The following is a 17,882-nucleotide window of genomic DNA, read 5'->3' on the forward strand; positions in this document are numbered from 1 at the left end:
TTGCCTTTTTGGAATTTACAGTCTTGGCTTTTAGGGAAGGTTTTTACATTTGTCTGTGGATATCCAGGGCTCATGTATGAGATTACTAACAAGCATTGCTGAATAATCAGATGAGGGACAGTTTGCTATGTCTACTAGGTGGCTAAAGTCTGATTCTCAGAGCCTATGGTTTGGACAGTTCAGCATACATTCTTGAATGCATTGATTTGAGTCTATCTTTGGAGAAAAGAAAAATCTAATCTCACAATTACAATTTAATATTTTTATTAGTTTACTTATTTATCAAAACTTCATTGAACATCTTTTTTTGTACCAGATGCTAGGCCAGGTGCGGTGTACAATAGCAAATGCAACATACACATCTTAGCAATCATTGGGCTCCCAGCAGAATGTGACAGTAAGCAAGTAAAAAGGACAACAGGGAGTAAAAAATAGGTCAATATAATCCAACTCTCTTCTGTTTTGACATCAATTGCTCTAACTACCAGAGCTAGCTCATATCACACAAATTATCTGGGCCATCCTCCAGACTGCCAAATCTGCCCAAGAGCTCAGGTGCCAGTGGCAAGCTTCAGAGTCCACATGACACCCTCACTTGTTACTTGCTGATTACAAATTCAGGCTTTACTCTACTCCTTCATGACTCTAGCTGTAAGCTCGTATCCCTTGGTCTCCTCACTCTGACATGCTGGCTCCTATTACTCCATTGGAATTGGTAATTCACTAATACCATTCACAAAATTAAGCAAAGTGTTATATTTAATGATTACAGTTTTATAGCAAAAATGGCAAATTAAGAGATGCATAGGTACAGGTCGAGGAGTGTTCCCAGTGTGGAGAATCCATGTCCCTTCCAAACACCAACGTCTTTCACCAATTAGGAAGGCCATGGAGCTTCTATGTTCACAGCTTTTATTGTTGTTGTTAAGTCACTTCTGGCTCATAGTGACCCTGTGTATGGTTTCCAAGGAGCAGTTGGTGAGCTTGAACTGCCAACCTTGTGGTTCAAACTGACCTTGCAGATTAACTCACAGCACATTAACCCACAGCACCACATCAGACTCCAGCACTTTTATTAGTGATTCATCCTGGTGCAATGGTATAGGATAAGCACTGGACTTCTAACTACAAGGTTGGTGGTTCCAGCTGCTCCTTGGAAACCATACAGGGTCATTATGAGCTGTAATGGACTCAATGGCACTAACAACAATATCAACAACCACCTTATATAGATCTCATTGATTGCATCAAGGCTCATGTTGCTGAACTGACCTCCAACTGATGAGGTCAGCTTATCATGTGGTTAATAGCACAGTGGGTCGTTCTGTCTGACCATCCTTCACCCAAGAGTCACCTCACTAGCATAACTTGACATTTGTGGTCTGGAGAGCTCATCAAAGATGCTCCAGTCACTGGGAAAATCCCAAGGTATAGAGATGTTCTCTCAGGAGCCAAATATGAAGATCAAAAATTAGCTATCAAACCCACAGTTTATAATTATAAATTGTGTAAACATCTACCACGGAAATGACTGGGGCGATATGAGAGAAAGTAACAGGATTTGCTTTAGATTAGGTGATGAGGGAAGGCCTCTTAGAAGTTGTGACATTTAAATTGAGATCAGAAAGCTGAGCTGAAACAAGCTAGTGTAATACTGCTCAATTTTGGCCTCTGGCAGACATTTGTCTGGAGTCCTTTTTTCATATCACAACTGAGTTATTGTTGTTGCTAAGTGCTATGGAGTTGGTTCCAATTCACTGTGACTCTGTATAGGGTTTCTAAGGAGTGGCTGATGAGTTTGAACTGCCAACTGTGCAATTAGCCATCCATACTTATTCTACAATGCCACACCAGGACTCCTCACAACTCGGTTAACACTTGACATGGTACAGAACCTGGAAGAACAGCAACATGGCTGGAGGCTAATCAATGAGATGGGACTGAGAAAGACTGGATCACACAGCAAGGCCCCTAGAATTCCTCATAATAGAGATTTGGATTGTATTGCAAATGTTCATTGTATTTGTTCATAATTCCATTTTCAATATAGCAATGCAATCAAGTTCTCATTTTTTAGGACTTTTCAGACATTCTAACTAAATAAGGGGGAGGTCTCAGGTGAAGCATTGTTATAACATCTTACCTGCTTTTAAATTCTAGAGTAGAAAAAGAGTTAGTACAGTTTTAAGCATAAGATATCTAGTACAGATATTGTCTGTCCTATGAAATGCTGTGCTTTTTACTTTAATTTCTCTCACATGTGTCTACAAGCTTCTTGCTTGTACCCTGTGGACAGGGTTGGCATGAGATGGGGCAGACTGAATCATTTTTAATGATTTAATGTATCACACATTCCCAGAATAATGCACCATTATGGACTTACCTGTGAGCGCTTCTAGACTACGTGAGAGAGAAACGGCAAAAAATAATAATCTTGTCAGAGTTGTCAGTGGATGGAATTGAGCAAGCTCTCTCACATATAATTGTTGTTGTTATTAAGTGCTGTCAAGTCAGTTTCTACTCATAGTGACCCTGTATAGGGTTTCCAAGGAGCGGATGGCGGTTTTAAATCATCCACCTTGCTTGCAGTCTAGTGCTTATCCTACAGTGCCACACCAGGACTCCTCTCACAGATAATTGTTGTTGTTGTTAAGTGCCATTGAGTTGGTTCTGACACACATACTGGCATTTAATTCATACAGTAGTTTCTTGACTTGTGCAGTATTGTTCCAATTCAGAAGCAAACGTTAAGATCCTGATTGCTTCATGGATGGGACTAAGACAAATAAAATATAAAGAAAAAAGACTTAGACTCTTTCACTGTAGCAATGTTGCATTTATGAACTAGCCAAAGGAGAGGTAATTTGATTAAAATAAACAGGAAGACTCTGTAAGAAAACAGAAATGTCTAAACATGAATACCCAGAAATATTGATGGATGTATTTACTTTTTCATGCACTTTGACCCAGATATTGCAAACAGGCCAGTGATTCTCAGCCCTGGCTGCCTTTTAATGAAATTTCCCCCAATTAGTCTTTCCTACTTTGCTGGGAATTCTTTGTGCCAGAGGCTACATCTTGTGTTTTTAATGACTTTAAACTAATTTCCATGACCCTTTGATGGTGGTAGTGGTTATGTGCCAGCAAGTTGGTTCCGACTCATAGTGACCCCAAATAAGATTTCCAAGACAGAAAATCTTTATGGAACAGAAACCCTTCTCTTTCTTTTGTGAAGTGACTGGTAGATTTGAACTACTGACTTTGTGGTTAGCAGCCCAGGTCATTGTAATCCATGACGTAGATCATAGTGACTTCCGTCAGCTGTACACTCTGTCCAGACTTTAGCCAGCTGACACAGCTCTTCCAGGGACTTTTTGGTGTTGAGTGAGTTTCTCCTGGCCTCTGTGCGCTCACCATGAGATTGCTGCCTCTAGGTCTGAAAGTGAGTGTTAGGGTGGATTTTATACATTGTTCAACATTTCTCTACTCTTCATATACTTAGTTGCTTATACTTTTAGGTTTCAGAATATACAACTAGTTATTTATTGTTGTTGTTAAGTGCCATAGAGTCGGTTCTGACTCATAATGAACCTGTATAAGGTTTCCGAGGAGTGGCTGGTGAGCTTGAACTGCCAACCTTGTGGTTCAAACTGATCTTGAGGTTTGGCACATTAATCCACAGCACCAAACCAGAACTACAGTTATTTATTAATTAAACCAAATTCTAAACTCAGTATCACAACATTCACCAGGGCGCATTAGAATTTAAAATACAATATTGATTGTTTTCTGTTCAAAATTTAGAATTATTTTGACGCTTTCAGTCTAGAGTAAAATTCTACTATTCTCTACCCTGTAGCTCTAGCCTTTTCTTGGCATTGGATAAATGAGCCGGCTCCTATCTTCATTTCTGGTTTGGATTCTTGTCTCTTAACCTTGACTATTGGAACATGAGCAAATGTTTTCAAACACTGTAATATATCAAAGTAAACATAGTGTTGACAATGCAAGGGCAGTATCCAGACCTAAAGATGACCATATTACAGAGTCTATTTTCTATTTCACAAACATGAGCAAGGGGAAAATATGATTCATGGTACCTACAATGTCCAAACAGAGAAAGAAAACAGTTCAGTTATTATGTAAACTGTTACCATTGACTTCACAGATCTATATAAAACAAACAAAAACATTAACATTTAAACATAAATTGAGAAGAAATTTCCCCCTTTTGCAAAGCAGAAAGCTCTGGGTGCTAGACATTTAAAAAAACAAGGATTAAGATTAGGCAAATGGGAAATACATGTTGTTGCTGTTGTTAGGTATAATCGAGTCGGTACCAACTCATAGCAACCTTATGCACAGCAGAACGAAACACTGCCTTATGCTTGGCCAACCTCACTACTGTTGCCATGTTTGAATCCATCGATGCGGTCACTTGGCCAATCCATCTCATTGGGGGTCTTCCTCTTTTTCTCTGACCCTCCACCTTACCAAACGTGCTCCTTGGAGGCCAAGATGGCCAAACTTCGGGAATACATGAGAGATGGAGTAAATAGAGAAAATGAAGTTGCTTATTTGTCTTTGGAAGCATGGAGCCTAATGCTACTGTAAAGGCACCTTGGTAGTTCCTTTATAGGTTTATGAATAGTTGGCATTTACTCATTCAATATCCAACAAATGCTTGCTGATAACCTACCACTGGTCAGGGACTGTTCTAGGTGTTTGCAATACACCAGCAAATAAAACAAAGATGACTGCCTTTGTGAAACTTATGTTCTAGCAAGAGGAGACAGATAATAAACATATTGAATAAATAAACTACATAGGAAGCCAGAAGGTGATGAATGTTATGGAAAAAGAGAAAAATTCAAGTAAGCACCATGATGTGGGTAATGTGGGTAGCCAGGATATGTTATTAAATATTAGCAGGGTCACCCATGGTGAAAAGGTTTCAGCAGAGCTTCTAGACTAAGACAGACTAGGCAGAAGGAGGCAGATAAAGAGGCAGACAACTTTTGAATGTTTAGGCACTGAAAACCTAGAGTGTCAGTGGAATCTTGTCAGCTATAGTGCTGAAAGTTAAAAAAAACATTATGAATAGGGTCAGAATATTACCAGATATAATGCCGTAAGATGAGCCCCTCAGCTTGGAAGGCATTCAAAATATGACTGAGGAAGAGCTGCCTCCTCAAAGTAGAGGCGACTATGAATGGAGTAAAGCTGTTGGTACCTTCATTTGCTGAAGGAATACAACAGAAAATGAGAAACAACTGCACCTATCCATTAATAATTGGAACAAGGAATGTACGAAGTATGAATCTAGGAAAATTGTAAGTTGTCAAAAATGAAATGGAACACAAAAAGATTGATATCCCAGGCATTAGTGAGCTGCAATGGCCTGGTTAGACATTAGCCATTTCGAAGCTGACTGTCATCTGTTCTAATATGCTGGGAACAAAAAATTCAAAAGGAATGGGATAGCAATCATCATTAAAAAGAAAATTACAAGATCAATCTTGAAATACAAATCTGTCTGTAATAGGATAATATACATATAGCTACAAGGAAGACCAATTGATACGATTACTATTCAAATTTATGCACCAACCATTAAAGCTGTTGTTGTTGTGAAGTGCTCAGGGTTTCTGAGCAGTTGGTGGGTTTGAACCACAGACTTTGTGGTTTGCAGTCCAGTGCTTATCCTATAACGCCATATCAGGAGTGATGATGAAATTGAAGAATTCTCCCAACTTCTTTAATTGATCAAGCATTCAATCAAGGTGTATTGACAATTACTGGTGATTGGAATGTGAAGGTTGGAAACAAAGAGGAAGGAAAATATTTTTTTCAAAATGTTGAAAATATGGCATTGATGATAGAAATTGGTGCTGGACAAATGAGGAGGTAAAAGAGCTGAACAGAAATTTTCAAAGTGCAGATTGAGAAGACAAAGCCAAGTATTATAATAAACTGTGCAACAACCTGGAGTTAGAAAACCAACAGGGAAGAGCATGCTCAACGTTTCTCAAGCTGAAACAACTGAAGAAAAATTTCAAGCCTCAGCCATCGGCTGCTTCATTATGAAGCTGAACATCTCTTTCCCAGTCACTGGCTGCCAGAAACTCATTGAAGTGGAAGATAAACACAAGCTTCGTACCTTTTATGAGAAACGAATGGCCACAGAAGTTGCTGCTGACTCGCTGGGTGACGAGTGGAGGAATTATGTTGTCCGCATCAGTGGTGGGAATGACACGCAGGGTTTTCCCATGAAGCAGGGCATCTTGATCCATGGCCGTGTCCGCCTGCTTCTGAATAAGGGACATTCCTGTTATAGACCAAGGAGAACTGGAGAAAGAAAGCGTAAATCTGTCCAGGGTTGCATTGTGGATGCCAACTTGAGTGTTCTCAACTTGGTCATTGTAAAAAAAGGAGAGAAAGCTATCCCAGGACTGACAGATACAAATGTGCCTCATCACCTGGGACCCAAGAGAGCTAACAGAAACAGAAAACTTTTCAATCTCTCGAAAGAAGATGATGTCCACAAGTATGTTGTGAGAAAGCCACTGAACAAAGAAGACAAGAAAGCCAGGACCAACGTGCCCAAGATTCAGCGTCTTGTTATTCCATGGGTCCTGCAACACAAATGTTGGCATATTACTCTGAAGAAACTATGCACTGAGAAAAATAAGCAGGAGGCTGCAGAATATGCTTTTGGCCAAGAAGATGAAGGTGCCTAAGAAGTTCTGGTGGTGTAGTGGTTACGAAACAGGCTGTGAACCACAAGGTCACAGCAGTTTGAAACTACCAGCTGTTCCATGGGAGAAAGATGAGGCTTTCTGCTCCCATAAAGATTTACAGCCTCAGAAACCCCATACAGGGTCGCTATGAGTTGAAACCGACTCCACGGAACATAACAACAACAACAATCTATTGCACAAGACCTCCTTAAAGTGTTCAAGGGCAAAGATACCAGTTTGAGGACTAAGGTGTGCCTGACCCAAGCCATGATATTTTCAATTGCCTCATATGCATGTGAAAATTGGGCAAAGAATAAGAAAGACTGTAGAAGAATTGAAGCATTGGGGTTATGGTGTTGGAGGAGAATATTGAAGGTGCTAGAACAAACAAATCTATATTTGAAGACATACAGCCAGAATACTCCTTAGAAACCAGGATGATGAGACTTCGTCTCTTATGCTTCAGCCATATTATCAGGAGGGACCAGTTCCTAGAGAAGGACATCAGGCTTGGTAAAGTAGAGGGTCAGTGAAAAAATGTAAGACCTCTAACAAGATGGGTTGGCACAGTGACAGCAGCAAAGGGATCAAAGGTAGTAAAATTTTTGAGGATGGCAGAACCGGCCAGTGATTCTTCTGTTGCATATAGGGTTCCTATGAGTCAGAATCAACTTGATGGCACCTAGAACAACAGAGCAGTCAGGTAGGTAGGCCTCCTTGAGAATGTGGAATTTGAATAAAGACTTGAAAAAGATGTAGGAGCCAGTTAGTTGGATATCTGAAGGAAGAGCATTCTAGCGACTGGAAGAGCCAGTATAGAGGCCCTGTGTGGGAAGGTCAAAGAGCAGCATGGAGGTCAGTATGATTAGAGTTGGGTGGGAGAGGGTAATAACTAAGAAGGCAATCAAATAACTCCATAAGACTCAATATTCCATTGGTCCCCTTTAGTGTGGCATTGTAGGATAAGTACTGGACTTACCAGACAACCCACCAGTCGTTCTTTGGTAGCCCTATACAGAGTCACTATGAGTCAGAATAGACTCGACAGCAGTTAACAACAATTTCTAAAACCTTTCTAGGGTTCTCTCTGGAATTCAAGGTCATGGTCATGAAAACCATTTATAATGTCAGCCCAGTCTGTGAGTAATCTCTTCATCTTCATGCTTTAATGGAAGTCAAGCTCTCCTTGTGAACTCAACTTCTTTAGTAGCCCTCTAAGCGTGACTTCCTTTTCTTCCACAGCCCCATAACCACTAGTTCTGGAGGTAGCTTGGCTATTCTTTTAGTATTTGTAACTAGGTTTCCTGTCTTTTAACATTACTATGTAGTGGACTCATTGTGTGATGCTGTAGGATAAGCACTGGACTACTAACCACAAGGTCAGCAGTTTAAACCCACCAGTTGCTCCTTGGAAATCCTATTTAGGGTCGCTATGAGTCGGAACCAACTTGACAGCACTCAACAACAACAAATTGCTGAAAACAGCTATAATGTTTTAATACAGGAAATCTGGGTTTCAGCTATTGCTTGGCAAGTCATTTAGTATTTGTTAATGGGTGATAATAAAAGTTGATCTTTCAGGCTTGTATTGTTGCTGTTGTGTGTCATGGATTTGATTCCAGCTTATAGCAGCCATATAGGACAAAGCAGAATTGCTCCGTAAATGTGATAATTTTTTAATGTACCATAAACTTCTGAATATTCTTTAAAAATGACTCAAGGGTGGGCTTTGTTACCTTTATGTGACGGACATGGTTAGTGTCAAGTCTACTTATTGTAAACACCGGAGATTCTCAGATTGAGGGCTTTGTTCCGGTACTGAGAACTTGCTTGGCTGTACATGTGGCAAGCCAGAGTGCCTTAGGAGCAATCCTGAAGCCATGGTGGACAGAGTATTGGCAGACAGCTTCCTATCTCTTGGTTGGACTAATTCTGAGGTGTGCTCTGTATCACTTGGTGTCACTAGGGAGCAGGGTCGGGGGTACACACTGCACCTCCTGACATGTCAGAGGAGTGACACCAAAACAGCAGGGTCTGCAGTGGTGGCTGAGTGGGGAGCTGGCATTGCAGGGAGATGAGCCGCCCAAGCAGTGGCAAGCCACTCATCATCCAGTGCAGTAGCTCCCATCCCCCATCGTTGCCTAACTTACTCTCCCCACTCCCAGTCAGGGTGTGGACAGGTGGGCCAAGATGCTCGCTAGTGGGTGGAGATGAGGGGCTTCACTGTGGCTAGGGGGAAATGAGTGTGCTGCTGCGCTCGATCTTGTGGGGAGGGCAGGCTGGACCCACCCATGGGTGTGACACCATGAGCTATCACATGGGGTGACACCAAAAGTAGTGAAGCCACTGTGCCTATTTACCAGAGTTCTCCTGCAGGATTGTCCTCCTATTGCCCCCAGAGGTAGCTGGCTTGGTAATATATCCCTAATTGGTTTCCTTCCGTTTCCTGTTTTATCTCCTTACTTCCTTTTGCATGTTTCTTGGGATTATTTTCAAATAAGTGGCAAAACTAGGATTTGGTCTCTGGTTGACTGGCTTCAAAGTCTATGTTATTAACCACTAATCTGTAATGGCTCTGATATTGCTGCAGATATTGTTGTGGGTAAGGATTATGTTATATCTGTGACTGGATTTACCTGCCCGATAAATTTAAACACAAGTCATTACCTTTTTTTTTTTTAGATTTTGTATTGAATTTAAAACAGCTTGAGAACCACACTTGGACAGAATAGTAGGAACTCTAATAGGCCCCCTTTCCAGTTATGTATCTGAGCTGCCTGCAACTGTGAGACTTCCTGTTCTTGTAAAGATTTAGTCTTGGAAGCTTTATGAAGCACTTCTACTCTGCTCTATAGGGTCACTATGAGCTGGCATCAACTTGATGGCAGTGGATTTAGTTTAGTTTCAGTTTGAGTTGTTTGGGTAAAAACCCAAACACTTCTAAAAAAGTTTTTTCCCCTAACTTTCACAGATAAAATAGTATCAGCTATTGTCATCCCCTTCTCAACCTCCCAACTCTCACACCAATACTACCGGAAAAACAGATTCTCCCCATTTTACATATACTCTTGGAGTCCTGGTGTGGCTCTGTGGGTTAATGCACCAGACTGCAAAGCCATTTGAACTGCAAGGTCGGCGGTTCAAGCTCACCAGTTGCTCCTTGGGAACCCTATATAGGGTCGCTATGGGTTGGAAATGACTTGACGGCATTTAACAACAACAACAACAACTGGCCCACTCTGAAATGGGAACTCCTGGTTCAATTCTTGACACCTCAGTATGTTGAAGGCAGAAAATCCCATTCCTCAGTTCTGGACCTTGATAAAGGTGCTCCACCATTGGGCTTCTCCTTCTTTCACAACCCCAAACTCAGCTCCAATCCTTGGATCATAAGCACCATGTTTTGGTGGCAGGCCATCAGCAGGACCTATGTTCAATGCAGTCCTTTATCATTGACTCTGGGGCCTTCATCCTGAGTCCAGCTCATCAGCTTAGACCCTACTCTCCTAGAGATCATTTCATTTCAGGACTATCCTGTTCTACCCTGACTGGTATCCCTATCTTCATATTTGGTTAAAACTTTCTTTTCTTGCCTTTCAGAAGACCCTGGACTGAATACAGTTTGATCCACCACTTCCCCAGAGTTTAACTTTACAGGATCCACATAAGGTTTGATTTCATCCTAATCCCAGGACAATGCCTGCCTTCTCCTCCTGTTTGCCTCAAAGGTCACTCTTGTGATTCCCCAGGGCAAAAGATGATATACTTCTCTGGAACAAATTGTTTGAAATTATTCACTGGGGCACACCCGTTTTTTAAATCCTGGACAAATCTCTTTGGCCAGCTTCCATTTAAAGGAGAAACTCTTCTCAACAGCTCAGATTCCAGAAGATTAAAGGGTAAAGATGAAGAAAAGGTTTTCTCTTCTTTGCGCATGGGAAAATACATCATTTAGAGTCTTCTGTTCTTCTAGGGAAGTTGATGCCAGAAAGAAGTTTAAAAAGCCACTCTGCTTGTTGTACTAGGACAGATACGGTTCTGGAATAGGGAGAAAAAGGGAAGGAAGGGGACACAGACTGTATTATTGTTGTTATGTGCAGTGGCGTTGGTTCCAACTCATAGGGTTCCAACTGTACAGGGTTTCCGAGGCTGTAAACTTTTACGGGAGCAGAAAGCCTCATCTTTCTCCCACAGAACAGCTGGTAGTGTTGAATTGCTGACCTTGCAGCTCACAGCCCGATTTATAACCACTACGCTACCAGAGCTCCTTGCAGACTGTATCAGAAAACCCAAAACTCATCTCTCAGCGGAATTTCCTCATAAATTATGCCAGTGTTAGTTATACACTCCTTTGAATCCTAACCCACAGCATTGTTTATGAAATATGATAATTGATATAAATTATATGGCACAGTAGGATAAGTACTAGACCATAAGGTCGGTTTGAATTGCAAGGTTGGCAGTTCAAATCCATCAGTCGCTCCTTGAAAACCCTATACAGGGTCGCTATGTGTTGGAACCAACTTGATGGCACTAAATAACAACATGCTTATTCATATAAATTAATTCAAGTTATTTTGTTATTTGCACTCAGATTAAAACTTATAGTGGCTAAAAATAAGTATATTTAAGCTCATGCCAATTTGTTTTGTTTTGCTATTTACAAATATGGCATCTTAAAAGTGAACTGATAACAAACAAGTTGCTTGCCTAGGAAACATCAAGGCAAGTGGTCGGGTTCCCTCAGTGCAAACCCCCTTCCAAGAATAAGATTCAATGGGAATACATGCTCTGATTGGTGACTACGGTGGTCACCGATAAGGGGAAGTGAGGGAAAAACAGCAGTGAAGCGGAGAGCTAAGCCCTACAATGTGGAGAGTGAAGCATTCAGCTGATAAAAAGAGAGGGCATATGCACAAGAACACCCACACTTGCAGATAATACCCACTTGATCTGTCTTCAATGACTGGATGATCAGAGCTCAACCAGAAGAAGAAAGAAGAGGAAAAAAAGAGTAATTTGATACAATTTGATGAACTTGACCTACACCTATGGAAGCAGTAGTTCAAAAGAGGGAACAAATCCTTACAGCAAGAATCATTCTCACCCCTTCCACATACAGAGTAGACAGGTATGGGCAACTTGGACATTGGCTACCCAAAATGGGGGGCGGGGGGCTACAAAGGCAAGAAGTGACTGGCTTACAAGCTTTCAAGAGGGAACCTAGAGCCAGGGGCCCTGGAGGAAGGCAGAATCTCCAGTGAGTAGTATCCAATCTGTCTAGGCGGAGCTGATGAAATGAAATGCAGATGGGTCTCTTGAGATACAATAGTAAATAATTGTTATCAGGACTGATTGTGAGGGTTGGAAATGTAAAGGTAGACGTTTTATAGCAAGGAAGGGAGTGATCAACTTTCCAGTCTAGGAGCAGAGGTCCCTAGGACCATCAAGGGAGAAGAGCTGAGAGCGGGGACCCTACCCAGAGAAGCAGAGATGACTGAGATGGAGGCAGAGACGATGACGTGGAGCGATGGAGCACCTGGGGACTTTAGATCCAGAGAGGGAAAGCGACTGTGTGCTGAAGACTGGGGTGGGGGTGGGGGGTGTAGGTGGCAGGCTTGTAGGGTATACCCTTTGATTGGTTGATGACGCATGGAGGGGATTGTAACCATGGCAATGAAATGATATACGATAGAATGAATGTAAAACTAATATTCTCCCATGTAAACGGTCACATAATTCATAATAAAACATTGACTAAAAAAGAAAGAAAAAAAAGTGAACTGGTGCCATATTCAGAATATATGTACAACACACACACACACACACACACACACACACATATATATATATATATATATATATATATATATATATATATATTTGTTGTTGTTATGTGCCGTGGAGTCGGTTCTGACTCATAGCGATCCTGTACAGGGTTTCTGAGATTGTAAATCTTTACAGGAGCAGAAAGCCTCATCTTCCTCTGGGGGAACAGCTGGTAATTCCAAACTGCTGACCTTGAGGTTTGCAGCCCGATTCGTAACCACTATGATACCAGAACTCCATATATATATATACATATGCATATATATGTACATATTTGCATAAATGGATCAAAATTATATGGGCAGTTACAAATTTGGCTAGAAAATATAGTATTTTAGATGACCTGAAGATGACCAAATCTCTAACATTGATATCATCAGAACAGAAAAGCCATCAAATTCAGAGAATATTTTTTGAGTTGTGAAGGAAAAATTGAAAAGAAACATTAGACATTTCAGAAACTAGTGAGCACGAGTGTGAGTTAAAAAGAAAGAAAATGCTATTTCCAATAAATGTTAATGATCCTCCATCATTGCTACCAATTTCTGATAGAAGAAAATGATTTTAATAGAACCTGTACCCAAACAAAGACAAGATACAGATACTATCTTGTCTATTTCACAGGATGGCTGAAGATCTTGAAAAGATTGTTTTTCTTAAAAAGTATTCTAACAACTTCATTGTGACTGATTCACTTATTCCAAAGAATCTTTGTCTTTATTTTGTTTCCCATGTGTAGTTTTTAGCATTAATATAGCTGCTGAAAAAAAAATTTTTTTTTAAAGATTAGAGAATTGTCTACTACACATATTCCATGTTTAATCATGAAGCTTTAGCAGAACCCATGTTGAATAAGTGTGTTAGATTAATCAGGTATCAATAATGTCATAACAATGAAGTTTTATTGAACTTATTCAAATGAAAAAATGAATATGGTCTAGTTTCTGAAATTATTAATAAATTATGAAAGATAATACTGACATAAAAAAACACTCCTGTCCTGGAATATCATAATGGAGCAAATGTGCATGGAATGCACGAACAAATGATGATGCCAAAATCAAGCAGTGCTCAGTTGATAATTTTAATTTAAAATGCAAATATGCTATTTATGCAAATCCAAACGATAACCTTTAAAATTTTTTTATGTAGGATATATACTTCTTTTGTATGAATTCAAGGAACAGATGGGATATTTTACTCATATTATATATTCTGAAATTTCATTATGGATTTATCTGTTCTAAAATTTACATCATGGGCATCAAGATCAAAAATAACCAAGACGCTTTGTATGCAAGTTTACCAAATATTAAACCCCGAATCCACTGAGATCAAGTAGATTCTGACTCTTAGTAACCACATGGGACAGAATAGTACCGCTTTTGGTTTCCAAGACTATAAATCTTTATAGGAGCAGACAGTCTCATCTTTCTCCCATAGAGTGACTGGTGGGTTTGAACCACTGACCTTGTGGTTGTTGTTGTTGTTAAGTGCTGTCGAGTCAGTTCCGACCCATAGCAACCCTGTACAGGGTTTCCAAGGCTGTAAATCTTTACGGAAGCAGAAAGCCTCATCTTTCTTCCACGGAGCTGCTGGTAGTTTCAAACTGCTGACCTTAAGGTTCACAGCCCAATTTGTAGCTACTTAGCAGCCCAAATATTAATACACCAGGGCTCCAATCAAATATTAGAGAATATAACATTTGATATTATAACATAATATCTAATGAAAAGGTAATGATGCTGAAATTCAAAGCAACCTGGTACAATAGAGTATACATTTTATGCAATCTATCTGCATAGGATGGTATTTTGAACCAAGTAGAAAAGGTTAATATGTTTCTATAGTAAAATTGAATATTGAGGGAGCTCGGGGTACTCACCTCAACTCTGTACAGTTGAAAACTTTAATGTGTATAATATTTGACTCCTCAAAAACTTAATTGTTAATAGCCTACTGTAGGTTAAGGGTCTTATTAATAACACAGAGAGTGATTAACACATATTTGGTATGTTACAAGTATTATATACTTACCCACATAAAAGCTGCACTTTGTAAAAAGTGTAAGGTTTTTGTACCTGTGGCCTAGCTGCAGCCACAGCTTCATGCATTTCTTCTTCTTCTTTCTTTAACAGTGGTCTATATGCTGAATTCACTTATCTTGAAATGGTGGGTAACCACAGCAGCAGACCTCAATCTACTATATATATCAAGCAATTCAGCTTGTAATGACATGACTTTTCTGTGCTTCATGGGAGCACTTTTGGCATCACTAGTGGCACTTCATATGGATCCCATGATGTTATTTAAGTTTATGGTATTACATTAAACACAATGAAAACATTCATGAGCTGTGAGATTGCTTTTGTTTGTTTAACATTTTGAACAACTTTTAAGTTTTGTTTTTTTTTTCAAAAAAATATAGGCGCATTTGACACTGAATGCTAAAATATTTCCATTTATTGCACAGAGGTAACTATGTTGTTGTTGTTGTTAAGTGCCATCGAGTCGGGTCCGACCCATAGCGACCCTGTACAGGGTTTCCGAGGGTGTAAATCTTTACGGGAGTAGAAAGCCTCATCTTTCTCCCGCGGAGCGGCTGGTAGTTTCGAACCGCTGACCTTAAGGTTCGCAGCCCGATTCGTAACCACTACGCTACCAGAGCTCCTTAGAGGTAACTATAGTCAACTAAAAATCTATTTTTAGGGAGATGGCAAGATGGTGGACTAGACAGAAATGCCATCCAGACCCTCAATAAGGAAAATACCAAAAACTGAATGGAAGAGATGCAGATGATAATCCTGGAAACCTGAGCTTTAGATGAATGGATAAAGAAGTGAATTGGATGCTTACTAGGAGATAAAGCTGAAGAGATGCAACAAAAAAAGGAGACACACTGGTGACCTGCACCCATCCACAAGGTGCAGCATGGTCATGTTAAGCTTTTGTGTGGGATTTCAGAGACAAGAAAACATATTGGTATTACAGAAACATACCAGTGGCTCTGGGAAAGTAAGGTGTGATTTCTTTTTCTTTTCCTCCTCACTGCCCTGGAGACTGAAGGAGAGGCTGGCCCATATTGCGTATACCCCAAGAGAAGCTCCCATTCTTCTGGTGGTCTGAGCCACACAGAGGAAAACACCCTAGTTATAAGCCCATTAAAGGATGGAGGATGTAACTGCATTAAGCCCGGTCGGACAAGCCATGCTCCAAATCTGCAAAGCCAGCCCTGACCAGACCTGGACTAGCTCTTAGTAGGAAAAGCAGCTGAAAAGACACATGTGGGGATAAGAGACAGAAAGAGAAAAAGGGAAAGGGAGGGAGGAAGGGAAAGAGGAAAGAAGGAAAGAAAGAAAAAATTTGAGGAAGACTTTAAAGGTACTAGAACAGTAGATGGCATAGAGTCATAACATTTATTGCTGGAGAGAAAATATGAATCATTTTCTTATATCCCTGTTACTCTGATGAGCAGAGGTGTGGCCAGACCTCACTCATGTACACTGAGTATACTTCACTGGGAATGTAAGCAGGTAGGGGCCGGCCACACCTCTGGTCACTAGGGTAGAAACTCCTGCCCTCAGGGCAGTCAGAGGTGTATCTTAGGGTGGGGCCCCAGCAGCACCAAGCCCAGCATCTGGAATCATGTGTGGCCTGCTCCAGACATGCAGAGCTGGCTTTATCCAGCACTGGACTAGGAGGACCTCTTACCCTCAACTGCCATGTAGGATGGAAACACCCTGATTCTCCCAACTGCTTTGGGGTCTGCATGAACTACTCCTGGATTGGGTGCCCAGAACAGACACTATGTAGCCTGACAGGAACTCCATCCAGGGTTGAGAGGGTTACCTTCTCATCCCTTGCCCACCATGATATGAGGTCCTTGGCTGGGAAGACTGCAGAATAGTTTCTTCTCTGGATCTGGCACCTACCCTGGTTTATTCCTTTCATTGTTTTTTTTTTTGTTTTTTTTTTTCCCCTTAAATTCTTATTGTGAAGTGAGGGATGGTTTACGTGGAAGAACTTCGGCTTTACACCATCGTTTCACTGCCGTGATTACAATCTCTTCCATGCATCATCATTCAACAGTATTTGCTTCCATTCCATGTTTATATGTGTGTTTGTTTGTTTTTGGAGGTGGAGATCACTTTTTGCTGCTATACATCAATTGCTGACAAACTGTTCATGCAGAGGCGATTGATATCACATGGCATTAAAAAAAAGACCCATGAATAATTGGACTTCAAAAACTCATGTTGTTCAAGGGTCACCTATATAAAAAGTTGTGTGTGTAATAGAATACCTGTCTTTTTGTTTATTCAATTTGTTACTCATATAACAAATGACAAAAACGATATTGAAGCCATATTTGATTAATGTGAAACATTAGCATAAGATATGAATATGCTTCTAGAATTGGAGTATAAATAAAAAGAATAAAGAAATTGAAAATACAAAGTGGCTAGATGAGAGTATTAATTATCATGGAGTAAGTGCATATCAAGGAGCTCTGGTAGCGTAGCTGTTACGAATCAGGCTGCAAACCTCAAGGTTGGCAGTTCAAAACTACCAGCTGTTCCACAGGAGAAAGATGAGGCTTTCTGCTCCCATAAAGATTTACAGCCTCGGAAACCCTGCACAGGGTTGCTATGAGTCGGAACCGACTCCACGGCACATAACAACAACAACAACAAGTGCATATCAAATGAAGCTCTGGAGATTATTCACACTGTAATTTCACATTGGAAATGGAGATAAGAAAATTAAATAGAATGTCTGTAGATTTTGAATTTTTAACTAGAGGAAAAGTGATTTTCCATGAGGATAGCTAATTTACAAAAAACAGTCACTGGCTTGACTCTTAAATATTCTGATGATTTCCTGTAGGAATTTCTTCTGAATCAGTTGGTTTTGTTATTGCAATATCAATAATTTATACCATGAAATCAGTATTACGCGTGGGTCTTCTAGAATTTATTAATGGAGTTTGCTTAATGAAGTCTTATAAAAATTTGGAAGTGGCCTAGATAATTTTTAAACATAACCAGTCACAGTATCAACCCTGCAAAAGAAAAAGTTACAATAAGCTAGAGCTAATTAAAAGGCAGTCCAGACTGCCACTTGGTCAAGAGAAATTATAAAACATGAAAACACTTTCATTGAAAATGAGACAATCAAAGATACAGTTTAAATATATATATAGATGCATTTGCTTCCATTAAAGTCAGGAAAGAAAAATGATAATAGGGTCTAGATGTGCTATAAATAAAATTTTTACATTAAAAAAACTATATGCCTCAAGGATTTCAACCC

At 40.1% G+C, this 17,882-nt stretch overlaps 1 protein-coding gene across 1 annotated transcript; it reads left to right on the forward strand.

Annotated features, from left to right (window-relative positions):
- The first annotated feature begins 6,083 nt into the window (after positions 1-6,083).
- Positions 6,084-6,740, forward strand: LOC102819573 (40S ribosomal protein S6-like). Its single transcript, XM_006835774.1, has one exon. The coding sequence runs from the start codon at positions 6,084-6,086 to the stop codon at positions 6,738-6,740; it is 657 nt and encodes a 218-aa protein (XP_006835837.1).
- The last annotated feature ends 11,142 nt before the right edge of the window (positions 6,741-17,882 follow it).

Source organism: Chrysochloris asiatica, unplaced genomic scaffold (genome assembly GCF_000296735.1).
Source record: "Chrysochloris asiatica unplaced genomic scaffold, ChrAsi1.0 scaffold00019, whole genome shotgun sequence".
NCBI classification, from domain to species: Eukaryota; Metazoa; Chordata; class Mammalia; order Afrosoricida; family Chrysochloridae; genus Chrysochloris; species Chrysochloris asiatica.